This window comes from Pelodiscus sinensis, chromosome 9 (genome assembly GCF_052426305.1).
Source record: "Pelodiscus sinensis isolate ZL-2025 chromosome 9, ASM5242630v1, whole genome shotgun sequence".
NCBI lineage: Eukaryota > Metazoa > Chordata > Testudines > Trionychidae > Pelodiscus > Pelodiscus sinensis.
The window spans coordinates 49427283-49446645 of NC_143060.1; the positions used below are offsets into that span (position 1 = coordinate 49427283).

The window sequence follows — 19363 nt, forward strand, 5'->3', positions numbered from 1 at the left end:
TCCCAAGGGTTTTTAAAGGCTGGAGACTGAATGCCTAAGTAGCAGTTCCACAGAAAAGGACCTAGGGATTACAGTGGATGAGAAGCTGGACATAAGTCGACAATGTGCCCTTGTAGCCAAGAAGGCTAATGGCATATTAGGTTGCATTAAGAGGAGCATTGCCAGCAGATCCAGAGAAGTGATTATTCCCCTTTATTTGCCTCTGGTGAGGCCACATCTGCAGTATGGTGTCCAATTCAGGGCCCCCAACTACAAAAAGGATGTGGTCATGGGTAGTCACTTCACCCAGATGTAGTGGTCTCAGTTTTCCAAAAGTGGGGCTTTCCCCTTATTGACCTGTTTGCCACACATCTCAACAGGAAGCATCAAGAGTTCTGCTCCTTCCAGAATCACAGCTGGGGCTCCACTGCAAATGCTATCCTTCTTTATTGGCAAGGTCCCCTTCTCTAGGCATTCCCACCCATTCCAGTCCTCCAAAAGGTGATCCTTAAGATCAGGAGGGAATGCACAAAGGTTTATACTAATAGCCCTAGCATGGCCTCAACAGCTGTGGTACACTTTGCTCCTGGAAACCTCAATGGAGACACCAGTTATGCTTCCACTCTTTCTGGAGCTATTGACACAAGACCACAATCTCCTCCAGGACCTAAACCTCAAGTCCCTGCATTATATGGCATAGAAGCTCTGTGGCTGAACCCCGTAGAACTTGTAGAACTCAAGTCAGACCATATTTTGCTTGGTAGCAGAAATCATCTACCACATATCTAGCTAAATGGCAGACGTTTTTCAATCTGGGCTGCTCGGCATCACTCCCCTCCTCTGCTGGCCCAACACCACTCATTTTAGACTATCTTTTCCACCTGAAGCAGGAACGCCTCTCTCTTCCTTCAATAAGAGTGCACTTGGCTGCTATCTCAGCATTCCAGCAAGGCTCACATAGCCATTTGGTGTTTACAGATCCCCTGGTGACATGCTTTCTGAAATGTCTGGACAAGCTTTATCCACTTACCATGGAACCTTAATTCAGTCCTTTGTAGGCTTATGGGGCCACCCTTTGAACCCTAAACAAATTGTTCACTGTTATATCTCTCCTATAAGGTAGCCTTTTTGGTGGGCATAACTGTAGCCAGGGCAGTATCCAGACTCAGGACTCTTAAGATTGGAACCATGCTATACTGTGTTCTATAAGGACAAAGTACAACTTAGGTCTCACCCAGCTTTTCTCCTGAAGATGGTATTCCAATTTCACTTGAACTAGGTCATTATCCTGTCCATGTTCTATCCCAAACCGCATTCTACTCCCAGGAAAAAGAAGATTTAGAGCCCTGGCTTTTTATATTGAGAGAACAAAACCATTTTGTAAATCGGTCCAGCTTTTCGTGGCAATTGCAGCTAAGATGAAAGGACAGCTGGTGTCTGCTCAACATATATCTTCATGGACTACGTCCTGTATCCAAGAGTGCTACAGATTAGCAAGTCTTCCTACAGTTCCAAACACAGAACATTTTATTAGGGCACAGGCTTCTTCCATGGCCTTTCTGGCCCATGTTCCCACTCATGAAATCTGTAAGGCAGCTACATGGTCCTCCAGACATACATTTATCTCGCATTATGCAATTACTCAACAAGTCTCATTAGGATGAGTGATGAGTGGTCGGCTCTGACCTCACCTACTAACCTTCTGCTTGTGAATCACCTAACTGGAACACACATGAACAAGCACTCTAAGAAAAAAATGTTATGTACCTTCTCATAACTGTTGTTCTTCAAGATGTGTGATTCGTGTCTAATTCAATATCCACCCTCCTTCCCCTCTGTCAGAGCAGCCTGCAAGAAGGAACTGAAGAGGGGGTGGGTTGGCAGGGTACTATATTGAGTGTCATGGAGGTGCAACTATGGGTGCTGCTATGGGAAAATCTACTGGCCACCATCCATGTTTACATTCCTAACTGGAATACATATGAACAATGCATCTTGAAGAACAACAGATAGGAGATGGTAGGTAACCATTTTTTATTTCTGTATGTGGTTTTGATCAGTAGTTTCCACCCCTATCAAGCAGGAGTGAGAGTGCAAAGACATTAGCAGACAATCAATGGCAACATAGGTGGAAAGGCTTTCCTTCTGCATGCCACAAGAGACATAGCGTTATCTAAGGATTTTTCTCACCCTCACAGAAACATGCCCACTACTTATGTCTGGTCCAGAAAATTTCTCCGCCCCCTTTTGAACAGGTTAGGAACTACTTAGAAAAACTAAACGTACACAAATCCATGGGTCCAGACTTAATGCATCCAAGGGTACTGAGGGAGTTGGCAAATGTCATTGATGAGCCTTTGGCCATTATCTTTGAAAAGTCGTGAAGATCGGGAGAGATCCCGGATGATTGGAAAAAAGCAAATGTAGTGCCCATCTTCAAAAAAGGGAAGAAGGATGATCCAGGGAATTATAGGTGAACTATAGGTCTTACCTCGGTTCCTAGAAAAACCATGGAAGGGATCCTTAAGGAATCCATTTTGAGGCACTTGGAAGAGAGGAAACTGATCAGGAATAGTCAGCATGGATTCACAAAGGACAAGTCATGCCTGACCAATCTAATTAACTTCTATGATGAGATAACTGGCTCTGTGGACATGGGAAAGTAAGTGGATGTGATATACCTTGACTTTAGCAAGGCTTTTGATATGGTCTCCCACAATATTCTTGCCAGTAAGTTAAGGGAATGTGGATTGGGTAAATGGATGGTAAGATGGATAGAAAGCTGGCTAGAAGGCTGGGCCCAGCGGGTAGTGATCAACAGCTCGATGTCAGGATGGCGGTCGGTTTCTAGCGGAGTGCCCCAAGGTTCGGTTCTAGGACCAGTTTTGTTCAATATCTTTATTAATGACCTGGATGAGGGGATGGATTGCACCCTCAGCAAGTTTGTAGATGTCACTAAGCTAGGAGGAGAGGTAGATAAGCTTGAGGGCAGAGATAGGGTCCACAGTGACTCAGACAAATTGCAGGATTGGGCCACAAGAAATCTGATGAGGTTCAACTAGTACAACTAGTTCTGCACTTGGGATGGAAGAATCCCAAGCATTGTTACAGGCTGGGGACCAACCAGCTAAGTAGTAGTTCTGCAGAAAAGGAACTGGGGGTTACAGTGGATGAGAATCTGGATATGAGTCAACAGTGTGCCCTTGTAGCCAAGAAGGCTAATGGCATATTAGGTTGCATTAAAAGGAGCATTGCCAGCATATCCAGAGATGTCATTATTCCCCTTTATTAGGCTCTGGTGAGGCCACATCTTCAGTATTGTGTCCAGTTCTGGGCCCCAACTACAAAACGGATGTGGTCGCATTGGAAAGGGTCCAGCGGAGGGCAACCAAAATGATTAGGGGCCTGGAGCATATGACCTATGAAGAGAGGCTGAGGGAGTTTCATCTTCAGAAGCAAAGAGTGAGGGGGGATTTGATAGCAGCCTTTAACTTCCTGAAAGGAGGTTCTAAAGAGGATGGAGAGAGACGGTTCTTAGTAGTGACGGATGGCAGAACAAGGAGCATTGGTCTCAAGTTGTGGTGGGAGAGGTCCAGGTTGGATATTAGGAAAAACTATTTCACTAGGAGAGTGATGAAGCACTGGAATGGGTTATCTAGGGAATTAGTGGAGTCTCCATCCCTAGAGGTGTTTAAGTTTCGGCTTGACAAAGCTCTGGCTGAGTTGATTTAGTTAGGATTGGTCCTGCCTAGAGCAGGGGGCTGGACCTTCTGAGGTCTCTTCCAGCTCTATGGTTCTATTATTCTATGAACCTGCATGAAGTGAGCATGAAGTGAGCAAGGAGGGCTATTTTCCATGGTTACCCCATGCATGTAATTTTTTTCCCCTACACAAATGCTACTAGTCTCTCTCAGAAATGAATGCTATTCCTACTAGAGGATGGGATCTGTAGTTTGGTGCAATCTTTGCATTTGTGATTATGGAAACTCTATCTTCCAATGCTCTCCCCACAATCATCCTTTTAAGGCCTCTTTGAAATAATTCCTGGTATTTTTAGCGCTTTCTTCCTGCTTTGGTCTATGAAAATACTCCATTTTTTCCATCTCTTGATTTTTATAGATTACATTTGAAAATTGATCTTTTACAAACAATAACAAAAATGTATCTGCCTTTTAGTTATGGCAGTTTAGCCCCTATCACAACTGAATTAGTGTACACTGTGTACATTTATAGAACAATGGTACCTAACAAATTAAATCCCATCCTTCCCCCAAAAAAAATCTTTTTATAATGCTGTTTCTATGTACATCTGGATGTGGGATTTATATGTGGATATGTTCACTTCCGGCAGCAAGGAATTAAGCAAGGGCTGTTCCAGTCAAAATCACACACCTGCAAAGATTGATTGGTGAGTTTCACATTTTTTAAACATAATAGTAATCTGTTTTGAGTTCCAATACCCATATATTTCTTTAATGCATATGCAGAAAGTGAAAGTTATGTGTATCAATGAGGGGAAAATAGTCTTAGCATCTAAGCTTCTGAATCCTACAGCCTTTCTAGAAACATTTAAACTAAGTTGATGGAGTCATAAAATTCCTTTCAAGAATTTCTTGCCCTACAGAATTAATTCCACATAGGAACTCTGCGTGCCTGGCAAAGAAAAACAACCTTCATGTAGTATTGGTGAGATTTTAAGGCTCCAGAACTGTGGAGCAAGTAATCTAAAATACCAAGTCTTTTGAGACCAAAAGATGGGTTCAGCATAGAGATTAATTGTGTACATCTGGACAAGTGAATACCACAATGTTAGAGGTAGGAATCATGACTTCCAGATGATAAGAACTACATAGATTCTAGAAATGTATTTTCTTACTGAGAAAGAAAACACACGATAATTATATAGACTAGGGTAGTACAGTGACCAATAGTACTGTGTGCCTAGTTTCACTGGTATTGTATCAAGAACAGGGCTGGATTAAGACAGGGGCTTTAGGGACTGCTACCCTGAGCCCAGGGCTAATGGGGTCCTGCAAAAAGATCTGCACTTTTGGCAGCTCCGAGATCTCAATTAGCCTGGGGCCTTGGGCAACAGCCACTGAGCCCCAGTGTTCTGGCCCTGCCCGGTGTGTGTATGGGGAGCGAATGTGGCTCTGTGCCCTTCTGACCCCTACCCAAGTTTTACTGGAACTGCAAGGGCCGGGAATTTCCCTCCATGCGCTTCCCTTGCCTGCAGATTCTGACCCCACAGATCCCATTGGCTGGGGATTGTGGTCAATGGGAGCTGTGGGGAGGCAGTGGCTGCAAGCAGGCACAGGGATGCCTCACCTGCCCAGAGCCTGCACCATGGAAGAGGAGCTGCCCCAGATAAGAGCCAGCACACCAACTCCTTCACCCAGACCCTGACTCCAAACCCCTGCTTCAGCCCTGATCCCTCTCCTGTGTCCTGTCTCCCAGACTCTGCACCCTTATCTTCTGTCCTAAACCCTCTCCAGCTCTCTCCCAGACCCCGTGCCCACACTCTCTCCTGCTCTGAACCCCTCCTGCATGCTAAATTTGTCTCCAGCCTGGAGACCCTCCTTGACCTCAAACACCTCATCCTCAACACCACCTCAGAGTTTGTACCCCTAGTCGGAGCCTTTCCCCCCTCCTGCACCCATCCAGCAGTCTCAATCCATAGCCCCCTCCACACTTGATCACTGGATAGTCGATCCTTTGACATTGTTGGGATTTGGATCAGGCACATAAGCAAGCACCATTTGAGTGTTACATTCATTGTGTCATTGTGATTCAACAGGTCTCCTATCATTTGGGTGAACCGAAGCTTGCCTTTATGGGGATTACAGGTAATGTATAATTAGGACATTTTTAGCAATTACATTTTATAACCTTAATGCTCTTTGATTTTTAACAATTCAGAGAATCTAATATATATATATATATATATAATACACACATATGAGTATATATATAATATACACACATATGGGGTAGCAAACAAAATTCTGCTTCCTTGGCAGCCCAATATCGTGATAAACATAAACTCATAAAAGTTAATTAAGAAAGCAAATGCAATTTCAATCTATATGATATTGAATGTCACAAGACACTGGAATATGTGCATTTATAGTAAAGCATTATAGATCAGGAGAGAATAAAAAGTTTTAACATTCTGTAAGAATTTTTCCTTAGAAATAAACAGTCTATTGGACCCACTCTTGCAGAAACTTTACTGAGAACTTTCTGAGTCCTCTCATCTACACCAGGAATTAGGTGGTTGTAACTGCTTTGCTTAGGAGCGTGAGTTTTCCACACCCGAGCAACATAGTTATACTGACATAAGTTTCTACTGTAGACCAGAGTTGCAATTAGAAAGCCATGTCTGTTCTATCACTTATATTGGTAAAACTTATGGTTCTTTGGGAATGTGAATATTTGAGCTTCAAGGAACAGAAATCATGTCAGCATAAGTGGTAGTTTGCAGAGTGCCGTGTGCCTGATGACGTAGCTACCACCAATCACTGGGGATAGTATAACTATGCTGACAAAAGAGCTGATGGCACAGAGCAGCTGTATGAGAGATCTCACAGTGGTGTGGCTGCATCAGTACATCTGTGCCACTGTAAACTCTCAACTGCAAACAGAGCCTGAGTCTGAGCTTTGTTCCTGGAAGACTAAGCTATTGTGATGCATTCTATTTTGGACTATATCTTAAATCACAAGTAAGCTAGAACTAATACAAAATAGAGCAGTCTGTACAGAGACTGGCTATGTGTAGACTATGGGAAAGATCCAAAAGAGGATATGCAAATTTTGCTGGAATTTGCATATCTTCTTCCGATCTCACTTTTGAAAGCAGAGCCTTCGAAAGTGAAAGTAATCGAGACACATTTTTTTCTGCAATCGCCCCCCCCCTTTTTTCAAAAAGCCGCGTAAAGCTCATTTTTGGAGGAAAAGCGACTTTTCAAAAAAGGGGGGGTTGCTGAAAAAAACACGTCTCGATTACTTTCACTTTTGAAAGCTCCACTTTCAAAAGTGAGATCGAAAGAAGATATGCAAATTCCTCTTTCAAATCTTCCCTGTAGTCTAGATGAGCCCAAAGTGGAGAATCTGGCTACAAGTATGTTACACGAGTGTTTTGTGAGTTGCACTAGCTGCCTGTGTGTTTCCAAATGTAGTTTAAGTTGTTGTCATGCACAAAGGCCCTAAGTGGGATGGAATCTGCCTATCTGAGAGACCGCCTTTCTCATTGCTGTAGGGAGGATCAATGCTGGCACTCAAATTTGATCATCCTTCTCCTCAGTAAAGAATAATGGATTTCTAGTAGGATATTCTTTATGAAGGGTCCTTTCTTGTATTTGGCACTTGATCTCCATCCTGGTTCAAAATAGTCTGGATTTGTTAGTCTTCCAGGAACACTAAAGAGGAGGCAGATATTCTTTAAGAGATGTTGTTTAAAATTTTCCTTTTTCTTTTCTTTTTTTCAAAATCTGAGCAGTACTATTACAATTTTATTTAGATATATTGTGTGAGATAACTCTTGGCTCTTGTCTTTTATGTGGCTTGTCTTTTAAGTAGGTGCCTTTATGGTTCCTAAACTAAAATAAATAAAAAATAACTAGATTTTAGATGCTTAGGTCATTGGAATTAGGCCCACAATTAAACTTTATTTAACTTTATATGATTTCTGAAAATAAAGCTATTGTTTTGCATTAAGTTAAGTGTAAAACTTTGAAGATAGTTGTGGGAATTCTCCTTAAATAGTATAATTATGTTATTATATTTCTGCATCATGCTCAATACAAATGTGTTATGGTGAATCCTATCTTTGTATAACACAGCTGCTTAAAGCAACAGTCCTCTGATGAAGATAGCTTTGGAATATTTATTTAAAATATGCAAGATCTGAGCAAATACATTTTGGCGTACATACATTTTTAATGTAATGTTAAACTATTGAAACATAAACCAAATATTTATGGTGTTGGCTTTAGACTTATTTTTATGCTGTAAACTTATGTTAATCAATGAACACAGAATGATAGCTACAAACACACAGAATATGCTCCTATTTTGTGTGTGTGTGTGTGTGTATTACTGGAAGAATGATTTTTGTGGGTGTTTTTTATATATATTCTAAATCACACCATCTATTTGAATTTTAGTAATGAAATTTCAAGTTCAAGTAGTACAGGATGTTGTGTTATCATTAATAATGAGCATTAATTTTAAATTAAGAATAGAGGCTAATTTGATTTCAGACTCCAGACTAAGTTATACAAATGAATATATAATACATTTTTAATTTAATATAAGTACAAGTTTAAGCTGGTTTTGTGATTTTTTAAAACATAGTTGGAATTATGCAATGTGTAACCAAATAGATGTTTACTGACCTTGTATTCATGTCCATTAGCTCAACATACACTGATTTAAACAATGACATTTATCGGTCTTTTTCTATGTTTCGAAACTTTTTTAATAATTATGACCACACGGTAACAACACTTCACTATCAGGGTTGAAAGAGGTCACGACTTCCTCCCATCATTTGTCTCATTTTAAAATTCATTCCTTAAACTTTGTCATCTCAAAATAGGACAAGTCCTAGCAGCCTGCCAGTTGCAGCATAGGACAGAAACTGGCTGCTTTTATTTGGCCTTCCTTAAAAACCCATGGAGATACCTTTTGGCCTTCTGAAATTATTTTCATGGAGATTTTGAGAACAGAGCCTAGCAGACAATAGGACTTAGGACAAGTGGGCAGAGTAAATACTAATGGATTGTTCATCACTAGTAGGACTTTATTCAGCACATACTGTCATTAGATTAAAACTAAGCTTTAGTGGTTAACAATGGTTTGTGGGAATTTCTTCACTATAAATCAGATGGTTTAGATTATCTTTAACCTTTTTGTTTAATACTTCTGGTCATTTTTGCTTTACTTAATTACATTACTAACCCTGAAGTAACATATATATCATTATGTTAGGTTTCAGTGGCTTTGATAAGTCTGTTTGAAACAATGCTGCTGGGTTATCTGAGCTACAAGGTAAGTCCTATATGCTTTGGAATCAATTCTCCATTTGATACATTTCTCTTAATGTTAAGGGGAGTTTACACATGCTCATTGACCAGAGATGAGATCCCTTTGTAAGGTAGTTCACTACTTGCAGTTTGGGTTAAAGATAAAAATGATTACCCTAAATTAGCTGTGACTAATTGGTGAAGAAAAGTGTTACTCATAATTGTACTGAAGTGCATAACTCATTCATGATTCATGAAGTTTACAATGGGCCTAAATCAATGGAAGTCAATGGCAGACTTTCAGTGGGCTTTTAATCAGCTCACTGTTTAGTTAAGAAAAGCTATAGAGGATCATAGCATCAAACATATGAAGGAAGGAATGAGCAGACGCTCAGCTAACATAAGTCAGCCACTCTCTGTCAAATTTGATATAATTAGTTAAATTTACACCAGCTGACGATCTGAGAAGAAGCATTTTGTAGTTTGGCAATAGCCACAATGAATATTTGCCAATATGGGGGAAAATTTTTCTTTAGATGTGTTATCTGCATCTTTCAACTGATAACCAAGATCATTTGGGAAATGGTCTTCAATCAGCAATTCCCACTGGTGCTGAAGTGGCATTAGTGAGCACTGTACTGTTGGAAATGCTATTTTTCATGAAAATAAGTACACGGTCTTGACTGCTTTGCTTCTTTCTAATTTAGACAACTGCACTCTGCTAATTTAAATTTTCACATCCTTTAATTTGGAAAGTTTATTCTTTTGGCTTCCTGCCTAAGCCACTGGACAGACTTACAGTTAACAGTTAAATATATTATACACATACACACACACACACAAACCTTTTCATTCCAAGTATTGCTGTACTTCAGGAATGGGGGAAGTGATAAAGGTCATTATAAGGAGGGAGAACAAATTATTCACTTTAGCCTCTGAGTATATGGCAAGAAGCAATGTGTTTATTCTTCAGAAAGCACAGTTGGACATAAGGAAAAACTTCTCAATTGTCAGGTTGGTTAAGCACTAGAATAAGATGTCAAGGGAGGTTGTGGAGTCTCTACCACTGGAGATTTTTAAGAGCAGGTTGACAAATTTAGGAGGAGAGGCTAAAGGATTTGGGCTTATTTAGTCTACAGAAGAAAAGAGTGAGGACGGATTTGATAGCAGCCTTCAACCACCTGAAGGGGGGGAGGGGTTCCAAAGAGGATGAAGAGCGGCTGTTCTCAGTGGTGACAGATGACAGAATGAGAAGCAATGGTCTCAAGTTGCAGTGGAGGAGTATAGGTTGGATATTAGGAAAAACTATTTCACCAGGAGGGTGGCAAGCACTGGAATGAGTTACCTAGGGAGGTGGTGGAATCTCTATCCCTAGAGGTTTTTAAGTCCCAGATTGACAAAGTCCTGGCTGGGATAATTTAGTTAGGGTTGGTCCTGCTTTTAGCAAGGGGTTGGACTCAATGACTTCCTGTGGTCTCTTCCAACCCTATGATTCTGTAAACACTGTCAAAGATGGCAGGGTGGGGGGAGGGGAGGAGGAGGACATCAATGAAGTTAGGATGTTAAATACCTTTGCAGATCTGGGCCCTTGGTACTTTTGAAAATCCCACTAAGCATCTTTGTTTGTCTAAATACCTTTTGAAAAATCTACTCCTTCTGCCTAGTAATGTTGAACAGAGCTATACCTAAAACCTTTGAAAAGCTGTGATTAATATGTTGCAAGAGGCAATTGAATAAAGAAGTAATTGTAAAGTCAACAGAGACCTCAATTTGTGTCTGGGCTTAAATGATATAACACAAAAATAGAAAGTCAAGATAAATCTATACAGGACAGTATATTATCTATATTATCTTACACAGCCACTTCTTATTTCTTTGATATATTAGGTATAATAAACAGAACAGGGGACTGGATGTCAGAAAACTTGAATTTCACTTCTAAGTTGTCCACTGCATCTCTGGATAAATTAGGGACATTTTTTTTCAAATTTTGTTACATTTATCTCTCTGTGATCTTAGCTTTCAATATGTGATGTACTACAACTCTCTCTCAGATCTGTTCAAGTTGTTTCTGAACAATTTCTCCAGGTTTTTTTTAAATGAAAGTTCAGTCATCTATATTTGGTCAGTTAGGAATAGAGGCATATATAAAAAGAGAGCAATTTTGAAAATCTGGGCCAATATTCATCTGCACCTCTTATTCCAACACAAAACTAGGGATATTTGCAAAATTCCTTGAGATCTGCTGATGAATGGAAGTACAAATAATACATTTGTTTTTATTTTTTTTTAACGTGTCAATTTTTCTATAGTTACATTTTCTAATGTATGTTAGAATTTCATCATATAATTTGCCCTTTAAATTGTATTATGGGCTATTATACTTAATTGTAGGAAATTTGCATTTTGAGATTTTTTTTTAGTTAAAACAAAATAAATTTCATGGAACAAAACAAGAAAAGGCTTTATTTTAAAAAATTAACTCTCATTTTATGTTTTTAGTTTATGAATCAACAGTATTTAATTCCACTTTTTCAATTAGTGCTATTTAAGTACTATTTCTAAAGTTATTAGGTCAGATTTCCTAGTGCCTAGGTAATTTATAACTGTGGAAACTTTATACAAACACGACTATTCTATCTAGCATTTTATACCTACATCTACTTTGCATCAGTTTCACTGAGTATAAAGATGTAACGTAATGGTGAATCAGTCCCTTAAAGTAGATCTTTATATCTGTGGAAAGTTTATATCTGTTTTGGTAGCAATTTATATCCATTTTGCACATATCGTAAATTACTATATGTAAGAATGGACATACTAGGTCAGACCATCAATCTTGACTAGTATCCTTTTTTTCCAACAATGGCCAATACCAGATGGTTCAGATGAAATAAACAGATCAAAGCAATCAATTGATCCATCCTTTTGTCCATGCCTAACTTAGGCGTAGGGCGCAGATCACCCAAATCATCAGGTTGCATTCCTGACCATCTTAGCTAATACCTACTAATGGATCTTTCCTCTATGAATGTATCCAATTCTTTTGTCGCCAATAATAGTTTTGGCCCTCTTAATATCCCCAGGCAATGAGTTCAACATATTACAGGTCAATGGAGAATCGGTCCCATAGAAACTGATAATGAGAACTTGTACATGTCCTGAATTGATTAGGAAACTAACACAGCAGGGCACTGATTATCCAGCAAGTTCTTGGACTGCCTTGGATACATTTTTTTTATTTTAGAAGGTTGAGAAAGCTGCAAGGGCGGAAACTGTTCTTGATTTGATTTTAACAAATAGGGAGGAACTGGTTGAAAATTTGAAAGTGGAACAGCAAAATAGAGACAGTAGATTTCAGGAAGGCAGATTTTAGTAAATTCAGAGAGCTGGTAGGTAAGGTCCCATGGGAAGCAAGACTAGGAGGAAAAACAACTGAAGAGAGTTGGAAGTTTTTTAAAGGGACATTATTAAGGTCCCAAAAGCAAACTATTCCACTGTGTAGGAAAGATAAAAAGTATGACAGGACACCACCTTGGATCAACCGAGAGATCTTACATGATTTTTAAAAAAAGAAGTCATATAAAAAGTTGAAACTAGGTCAAATTGCAAAGGATGAATAGAAGCAAACAACACAGATATGCAGGGGCAAAATTGGAAAGGCAAAGGCACAAAAAGAGCTAAATCTAGCTTGAAACGTAAAGGGTAACAAGAAGATGTTCTACAAGTATATTAGGAGCAAGAGGAAGACCAAGGACAGGATAGGCCCATTAGTCAGTGAGGAGGGAAAACAATAATAGGAAACTTGCAAATGGTGGAGGTGCTTAATGACTTTTTTGTTTCAGTTTTCATCAAGAAGGTGCATGGTGACAGAATGCTTAACATAGTGAATGCTAGCGCAAATGGGCTAGGTTTCAAAATTAAAATAAAAGAAAAAGTTAAAATTACTTAGAATAGTTAGATGTCTGCAAGTCACCAGGTCCTGATGAAATGCATCCTAGAATACTCGAGGAGATGATAGACGAGGTATCTGAGCCTTTAGCTATCATCTTTGAAAAATAATGGAAGTCAGAAGATATTCCAGAAGACTGGAAAAGGGCAAATATAGTGCCCATCTATAAAAAGGGAAATAAGAACAACCCAGGAAACTACAGACCAGTCAGTTTAACTTCTATGCCAGGGAATTAAGGAATTCATCTGCAAACATCTGGAAGAAAATAAGGTGATAGGTAACAGCCAGCATGGATTTGTAAAGAACAAATCATATCAAACCAATCAAATAGCTTTCTTTGATGGGATAACAAGTCTTTTGGATAAGAGGGAATTGTTGGACGTGGTATACTTAAATGTTATTAAGACATTTGACATAGTCTCACATGACCTTCTTATCAAGAAACTAGGGAAATACAACCTAGATGGGGCTACTATTAGGTAGTGCATAACTGGCTAGATAACCATTTTCAGAGAGTAGTTAATAATGGTTCACAATCATGTTGGAAGGGCATAAAAATTGGGGTTCCTCAGGGGTCTATTTTGGGACCAGTTATGTTCAATATCTTCATCAATGATTTAGATGATGGCATAGAGTACGATTATTAAGTTTGTAGATGATATCAAGCTGAGAGGGGTTGTAGGTGCTTTGGAGGACAGGATTGTAATTCAAAATGATCTGGTGAAACTAGAGAAATGGTCCGAGGTAAACAGGATGAAGTTTAATAAGGACAAATGCAAAGTATGCCTCTTAGGAAGGAACAATCAGTTTCACACATACAGAATGGGAAGTGATTGTCTAGGAAGGAGCACTGCAGAAAGGGATTTAGGGGTCCTAACAGACGACAAGTTAAACATGGGTCAACAGTGTGACACTGTTGCAAAAAAAGCAAATATGATTCTGGGATGTATTAACAGGAGTGTTGTGAGCAAGACATGAGACGTCATTCTTCTGCTCTACTCTGTGCTGATTAGGCCTCAATTGGAGTACAGGCAGTCCCCGGGTTACATACAAGATAGGGACTGTAGGTTTGTTCTTAAGTTGAATTTGTATGTAAGTCAGAACTGGTACATATTGTAGGGGAAACTCTAGCCAAACATTTCTCCAGAGCTCAGTTTTATTCTCCCACACCTCTCTTCCCTCACTCCTTTATTCTGAAGCTGAGGTGTCTGCTGAGAAAAGCCGCGCCGCATCTCCCTGGTCTGCTGGGGGGAAGCAGCTAGTACGGGGTTGCCTCACCCCGTTTGTAAGTAGGGATCCGATGTAAGTTGGATCCATGTAACCCGGGGACTGCCTGTATTGTGCCCAGTTCTGGGCATCACATTTCAAGAAAGATGTGGAGAAATTGGAGAAGGTCCAGAGAAGAGCAACAAGAATGATTAAAGTTCTAGAAAACATGTCCTATGAGGGAAGACTGAAAGAACTGGGTTTGTTTAGTTTGTAAAGGAGAAGACAGAGAGGGAACATGAGGGCCATTTTCAAGTATCTAAAAGGGTGTTACAAGGAGGAGGGGAAAAATTGTTCTCCTTGGCCTCTGAGCTTAAATTGCTGAAAGGGAGGTTTAGGTTGGACATCAGGAAAAACTTCCTGCCTACGAGGGTGGATAAACACTAGAATAAATTGCTTAGGGTGGTTGTGGAATTTCAATCACTGGAGATATTTAAGAGCAGGTTAGACAGACAACTGTCAGGCTTCCTCTAGACAGTGCTTGGTCCTGCCATGAGGGCAGGGGACTGGACTCAATGACCTCTTGAGGTCCCTTCCAGTTATAGTATTCTATGATTCTATGATTCTATATCAGATATCTCCCTGGAGACTAACTGTGTTGCTACATGTGTGTCCTTTTTCTCTCTTGTAATAGAGACACTACCAGTACAATGAAATCGGTAGAATTGATCATGCTTTGTTCAGAAGCATAAAGAAAAGTCCCCTAGACAGTAAAATAAGCAAAGATATTTGCTCAGTAGGAACACATGGTGGGTGAGATTATAATGTATTAAAAAATTGAAAATCAAATTTCATTTAGTTTTTTGTTGTGACCACAGTTAAATGAGTGTTTAATCATCTTTCTCCCATCACTTCTGTTTACAGTTACCACACAGAACATTTAAAGCTATCCAACTATAGTCTCATTCTTTTGTCAAATTAAAAATTTTCTGGCACTATAGCAGCAGTTGCCTTTGGAGATGAAGGTGGGGGGAATAAAGGATTTCCTTTTTGCAAACAAAGCTTGTATTTAGCATTCCGTAACTGAGTCAGAGGATATAATGAGGAGAATTAATTAATTTGTTGGAAATGTCGGATCATTTATGTGCACGTATTTAATTTATTCTATTGCACTGCAAATCCTTGAAATGATCCATCATACAATCTATTCCTCATTGTACCTGTTGCATTATTACATTAATTAGTATGAACTTCATGAATTTTAAGAGTCAGTAGAAGCTGGCTTCACAAGAGGACTTGTCTTTCCTAAATCCCAGAATCAGGACCTACTTGGTAATTTAACTTCTCATAAATAGGTAATATGTGCTCTCATTTACCCTAAGCTATTGTCTGCCCCCTCATATGAACACTACTGCCAAATCCTGCAGTCCTTTCTCAGGCAAGACTCCCATATCATTGGGAGCCCTGCCTATGTGAGGACCACAGGATTTGGCACTTAGACTCTTCAGATTATTCATATTTGTATATTGTTCGGGATGAATGATCTCTACAGTGCAACTCGGTGTACATCTGCTTCTGAAGTTTGGTATTTTTGTTGTTGTTTTAAAAAGGGGAACATCTGGGAACAAATTTTGAGAATACCCTTCCTCCTGGAAATAATCAACGCTGTTCCCTTTATCATTACAGTAAGTTTCTGATTTAAGAGTATTTGATCATAACTGAATGGGATTATGGGTCTGCTCCAACACACACTGAAATATCAGTAGAAGTCTCTACTCACCTGTAGAAGAGATGAGCAGGCCCTATTGGAAGGGGCAATTTAGCAAACTATGTTGGTCTTATTAAATAATTAAAAAGTTATACAGCCAACAACGCAATGAGCATGCTAAACCAGTTAGATGTAAAAGCCGAGAAAACATTTTAACATGCACTTAAACTACCTATCATGTATATTATACAGAAAGAAGTAATATAAATGTAAATTAGTCTTTTTGCAACAGGAGCATGCAGACAATTTCATTAAACACAGTATTGGATGTAGTTTCTTGGACAGAAAAGCTGCTAAAATGTATTTTTGTTTATTTCTCTTCCTCAGATTTTCTGGCCTTCACTAAGAAACCTATTTATTCCTGTATTTTTAAATTGCTGGCTTGCCAAACATGCTTTGGAGAATATGATTGTAAGTATAACCAAAAATAGTGAGGCAAGAATATATATTTTTAAAATATATCTATTTTGAATCTGTTGAATTCAGCAAATCTGCTGCTTTCTGGTCAGGGGATTGCACTAGATAAGTTTATATTTGTCTTGGGCTTAATAACTTTTATAATTCAAATATGAATATGCTTCTTGATTTTGCTGTATCAATATCTTTTATCAAATCTGGAAAATGTCAAAGTGTTAGACATAGTTTCCACAGTTGATGAATCTGATTCATCACTGGCTTCCATCAAGGCAAATTCCTAGCATGGCTAACTCTTATGACACTTGCATATAGTCTTTACTCCAGACATCTAGAGGGCTACTATGCTCTAGTTACTCCTGGTTGGCATACCCTATGGACCAAGTGTTAAATTTAGAGCACATTCCATGGTAGTCAAAACACCTAGTCACAGAGATCAGAGAACCACAACTGACTCCTTTGCACCACCCATGGTTCTCAGTAAATTTTAAGTATATTTATGACATTGTCTCTTATCAGGATATGACAGAACTGTTGTATAGAATCAGCAGATGCATTATTAAAAAATATAACTAATCTGCTTTTTTCTATTAATATAGAATGATCTCCATAGAGCCATTCAACGTACACAGAGTGCAATGTTTAACCAAGTTCTTATTTTAATATCCACATTGTTATGTCTTATCTTCACATGGTAAGTGGCACGTGCTTATTACATGTTCTCATTTAAGCACATCATATTGAAATGGACATAGTGGGAATAGTGTTTGTTAAGAGATAATGTTATTCCCATGCAAGGTTTTAATTAACTGGCAACTCCAAGGCAGTGTTGATGCAGTAAGTATGGGTGATAAGGGGACTAGAATTATTCTAATACGTATGAAAATTATACCAGTGCGAAAACATCAATGGAAAAAAGAGAAGACTATTTCTGATCTCAGGGGGTATGTCTACACTACAAAGTTAGTTCGAACTAATGGACATTAGTTCGAACTAACTTTCATAGGTGCTACACTAGCGCTCCGTTAGTTCGAACTTAATTCAAACTAGCGGAGTGCTTAGTTCGAACTAGGAAAACCTCATTTTACGAGGATTAAGCCTAGTTCGAACTAGCTAGTTCGAATTAAGGGCTGTGTTGCCCCTTAATTCAATTTAGTAGGAGGCTAGCCCTCCCCAGGTTTCCCTGGTGGCAACTCTGACCAACACCAGGGAAACTCGTCTGCCCCCCTTCCGGCCCCAGACCTCTTAAAGGGGCACGGGCTGGCTACGGTGCCCGTGCCAGGTGCAAGCCTGCCAGCATCCAGCCAGCAGACGCTGCACCTGGCACGGATCGAGCCACCCACCCGATGCCCCCCAGTCCTCCCTCTCTTCCCGGGACCAGGCTGGCGGCTCCCAGGAGCTTGCCCGGGACCGCAAGAGGCGGGCACCCGCCTGGGCTAGTGCAGACATCGTGAACCTTGTCCACGATCTCCGCACTAGGCACAGGAAAGTGGCCAGCTAGGGCAGGAGAGCTTCCAGCCTGGCCACCCAGGAGCAGGTGTGCAAGAGAATCAAGGGGGTCCACTGAGACCCCCGACCCTGAGCCCTGAGCTTACAATGGTTGTCCTGGGTCAGACCAAAGGTCCATCTAGCCCAGTAGCCTGTCTGCCGACAGCGGCCAACCCTAGGGACCCTGGAGGGGATGGACCGAAGACAGTGACCAAGCCATTTGTCTCGTGCCATCCCTCTCCAGCCTTCCACAAACTTTGGGCAGGGACACCACTCCTACCCCCTGGCTAATAGCACTCCATGGACCCAACCTCCATGACTTGATCTCTCTTCTCTTTAAACTCTGTTCTAGTTCTAGCCTTCACAGCCTCCTGCAGCAAGGAGTTCCACAGGTTGACTCTTTGCTTTGTGAAGAACAACTTTCTGTTACTAGTCTGAAGCCTGCTACCCATTCCTTTCCTTTGGTGTCCTCTAGTCCTTCTTTATGGGAACTAATGAAGAACTTTTCTGTATGCACCCTCTCCACCCCACTCGTACTTTTATAGACCTCTATCCTGTCCTCCCTCAGTCTCCTCTTTTCTAAACTGAAAAGACCCAGTCTCTTTAGCCTCTCTTCATATGGGACCTGTACCCAACCCCTGATCATTTTAGTTGCCCTCCCCTTTCCCAGCCTCTCTCTTCCCCTCTCCCACCTCCTTTTCCCAGTCTCCCCCAGTTTTGTTCAATAAAGACAGATTCTATTTTTGACCACACGTTATCTTTATTTTGTACATCAAGAAGAGGGGCTAGGGAAGGGTAAGTGGAAGGAGGCGAGGGAGGAATGGGGTACGAGCCCCCGATGTGGAGGACTGGGCTGGCTCTGTGGGTTTCTGGGGGTGGAAGCTCTCCTGCAGCCCCCCAATTGGCCCCTCTCCCCAGATGGCAGCCTGCGGCAAGTGCAGCTGGTCTGATGGCTGAGTGCTGTGATGTGCCCAGTGTGGGTACTCCGGGCACTTCAAGTCAGGACTGCTTTGCAAGCGGGGCACCCCTGAGAACTGTCTGTCCGGGGTGGGGGTCGGGACCCTTTAAGCACAGCCCTCGGCTAGCCTGAGACAGCATCTCCACGCTCTAAGTCCTCCTCTGATGCCCTGCCGGCACTGCTTCCGGCCATCCTTAAGCCCAGTTCAGGTCCACTTAATGTGGACATGCTAGTTTGAATTAGCAAAACGCTAATTCGAACTAGTTTTTTAGTCTGGATCCGTTAGTTTGAATTAGCTTAGTTTGAATTAACTAATTCGAACTAAGTTAGTTCGAATTAACGTTGTAGTGTAGACATACCCAGGGAGAATGTTAGTCAAGTAAACCCCTCCCCCACACAGGTCCCCAAACACTGAGCCCTGCAGTTGGGTTAGTAAAGGGAAGCAGCTGTGGCTAGAGTGGCACCTATTGGGGCTTTTGTGACCTTGTGCTTGGTTAAGACACTCTCCATTCTAGCCTTCGTTGGCTGGGAGAGACCTGCCAGGGAAGGATTCACAGTATCAAAACACTGGC

At 40.6% G+C, this 19363-nt stretch overlaps 1 protein-coding gene across 4 annotated transcripts in view; it reads left to right on the forward strand.

The window, feature by feature from the left end:
• Positions 1–19363, forward strand: part of KCNT2 (potassium sodium-activated channel subfamily T member 2) — a 322338-nt gene that overhangs the window by 105716 nt on the left and 197259 nt on the right. For all 4 annotated transcript variants that reach the window (XM_075936723.2, XM_075936724.2, XM_075936725.2 and 1 more), the window contains exons 4-9: positions 4331–4387; positions 5777–5825; positions 8971–9030; positions 15774–15848; positions 16259–16342; positions 16945–17039. In XM_075936723.2, the coding sequence (XP_075792838.1) occupies positions 4331–4387; positions 5777–5825; positions 8971–9030; positions 15774–15848; positions 16259–16342; positions 16945–17039 (420 nt within the window). The remainder of the gene's footprint in view (positions 1–4330; positions 4388–5776; positions 5826–8970; positions 9031–15773; positions 15849–16258; positions 16343–16944; positions 17040–19363) is intronic.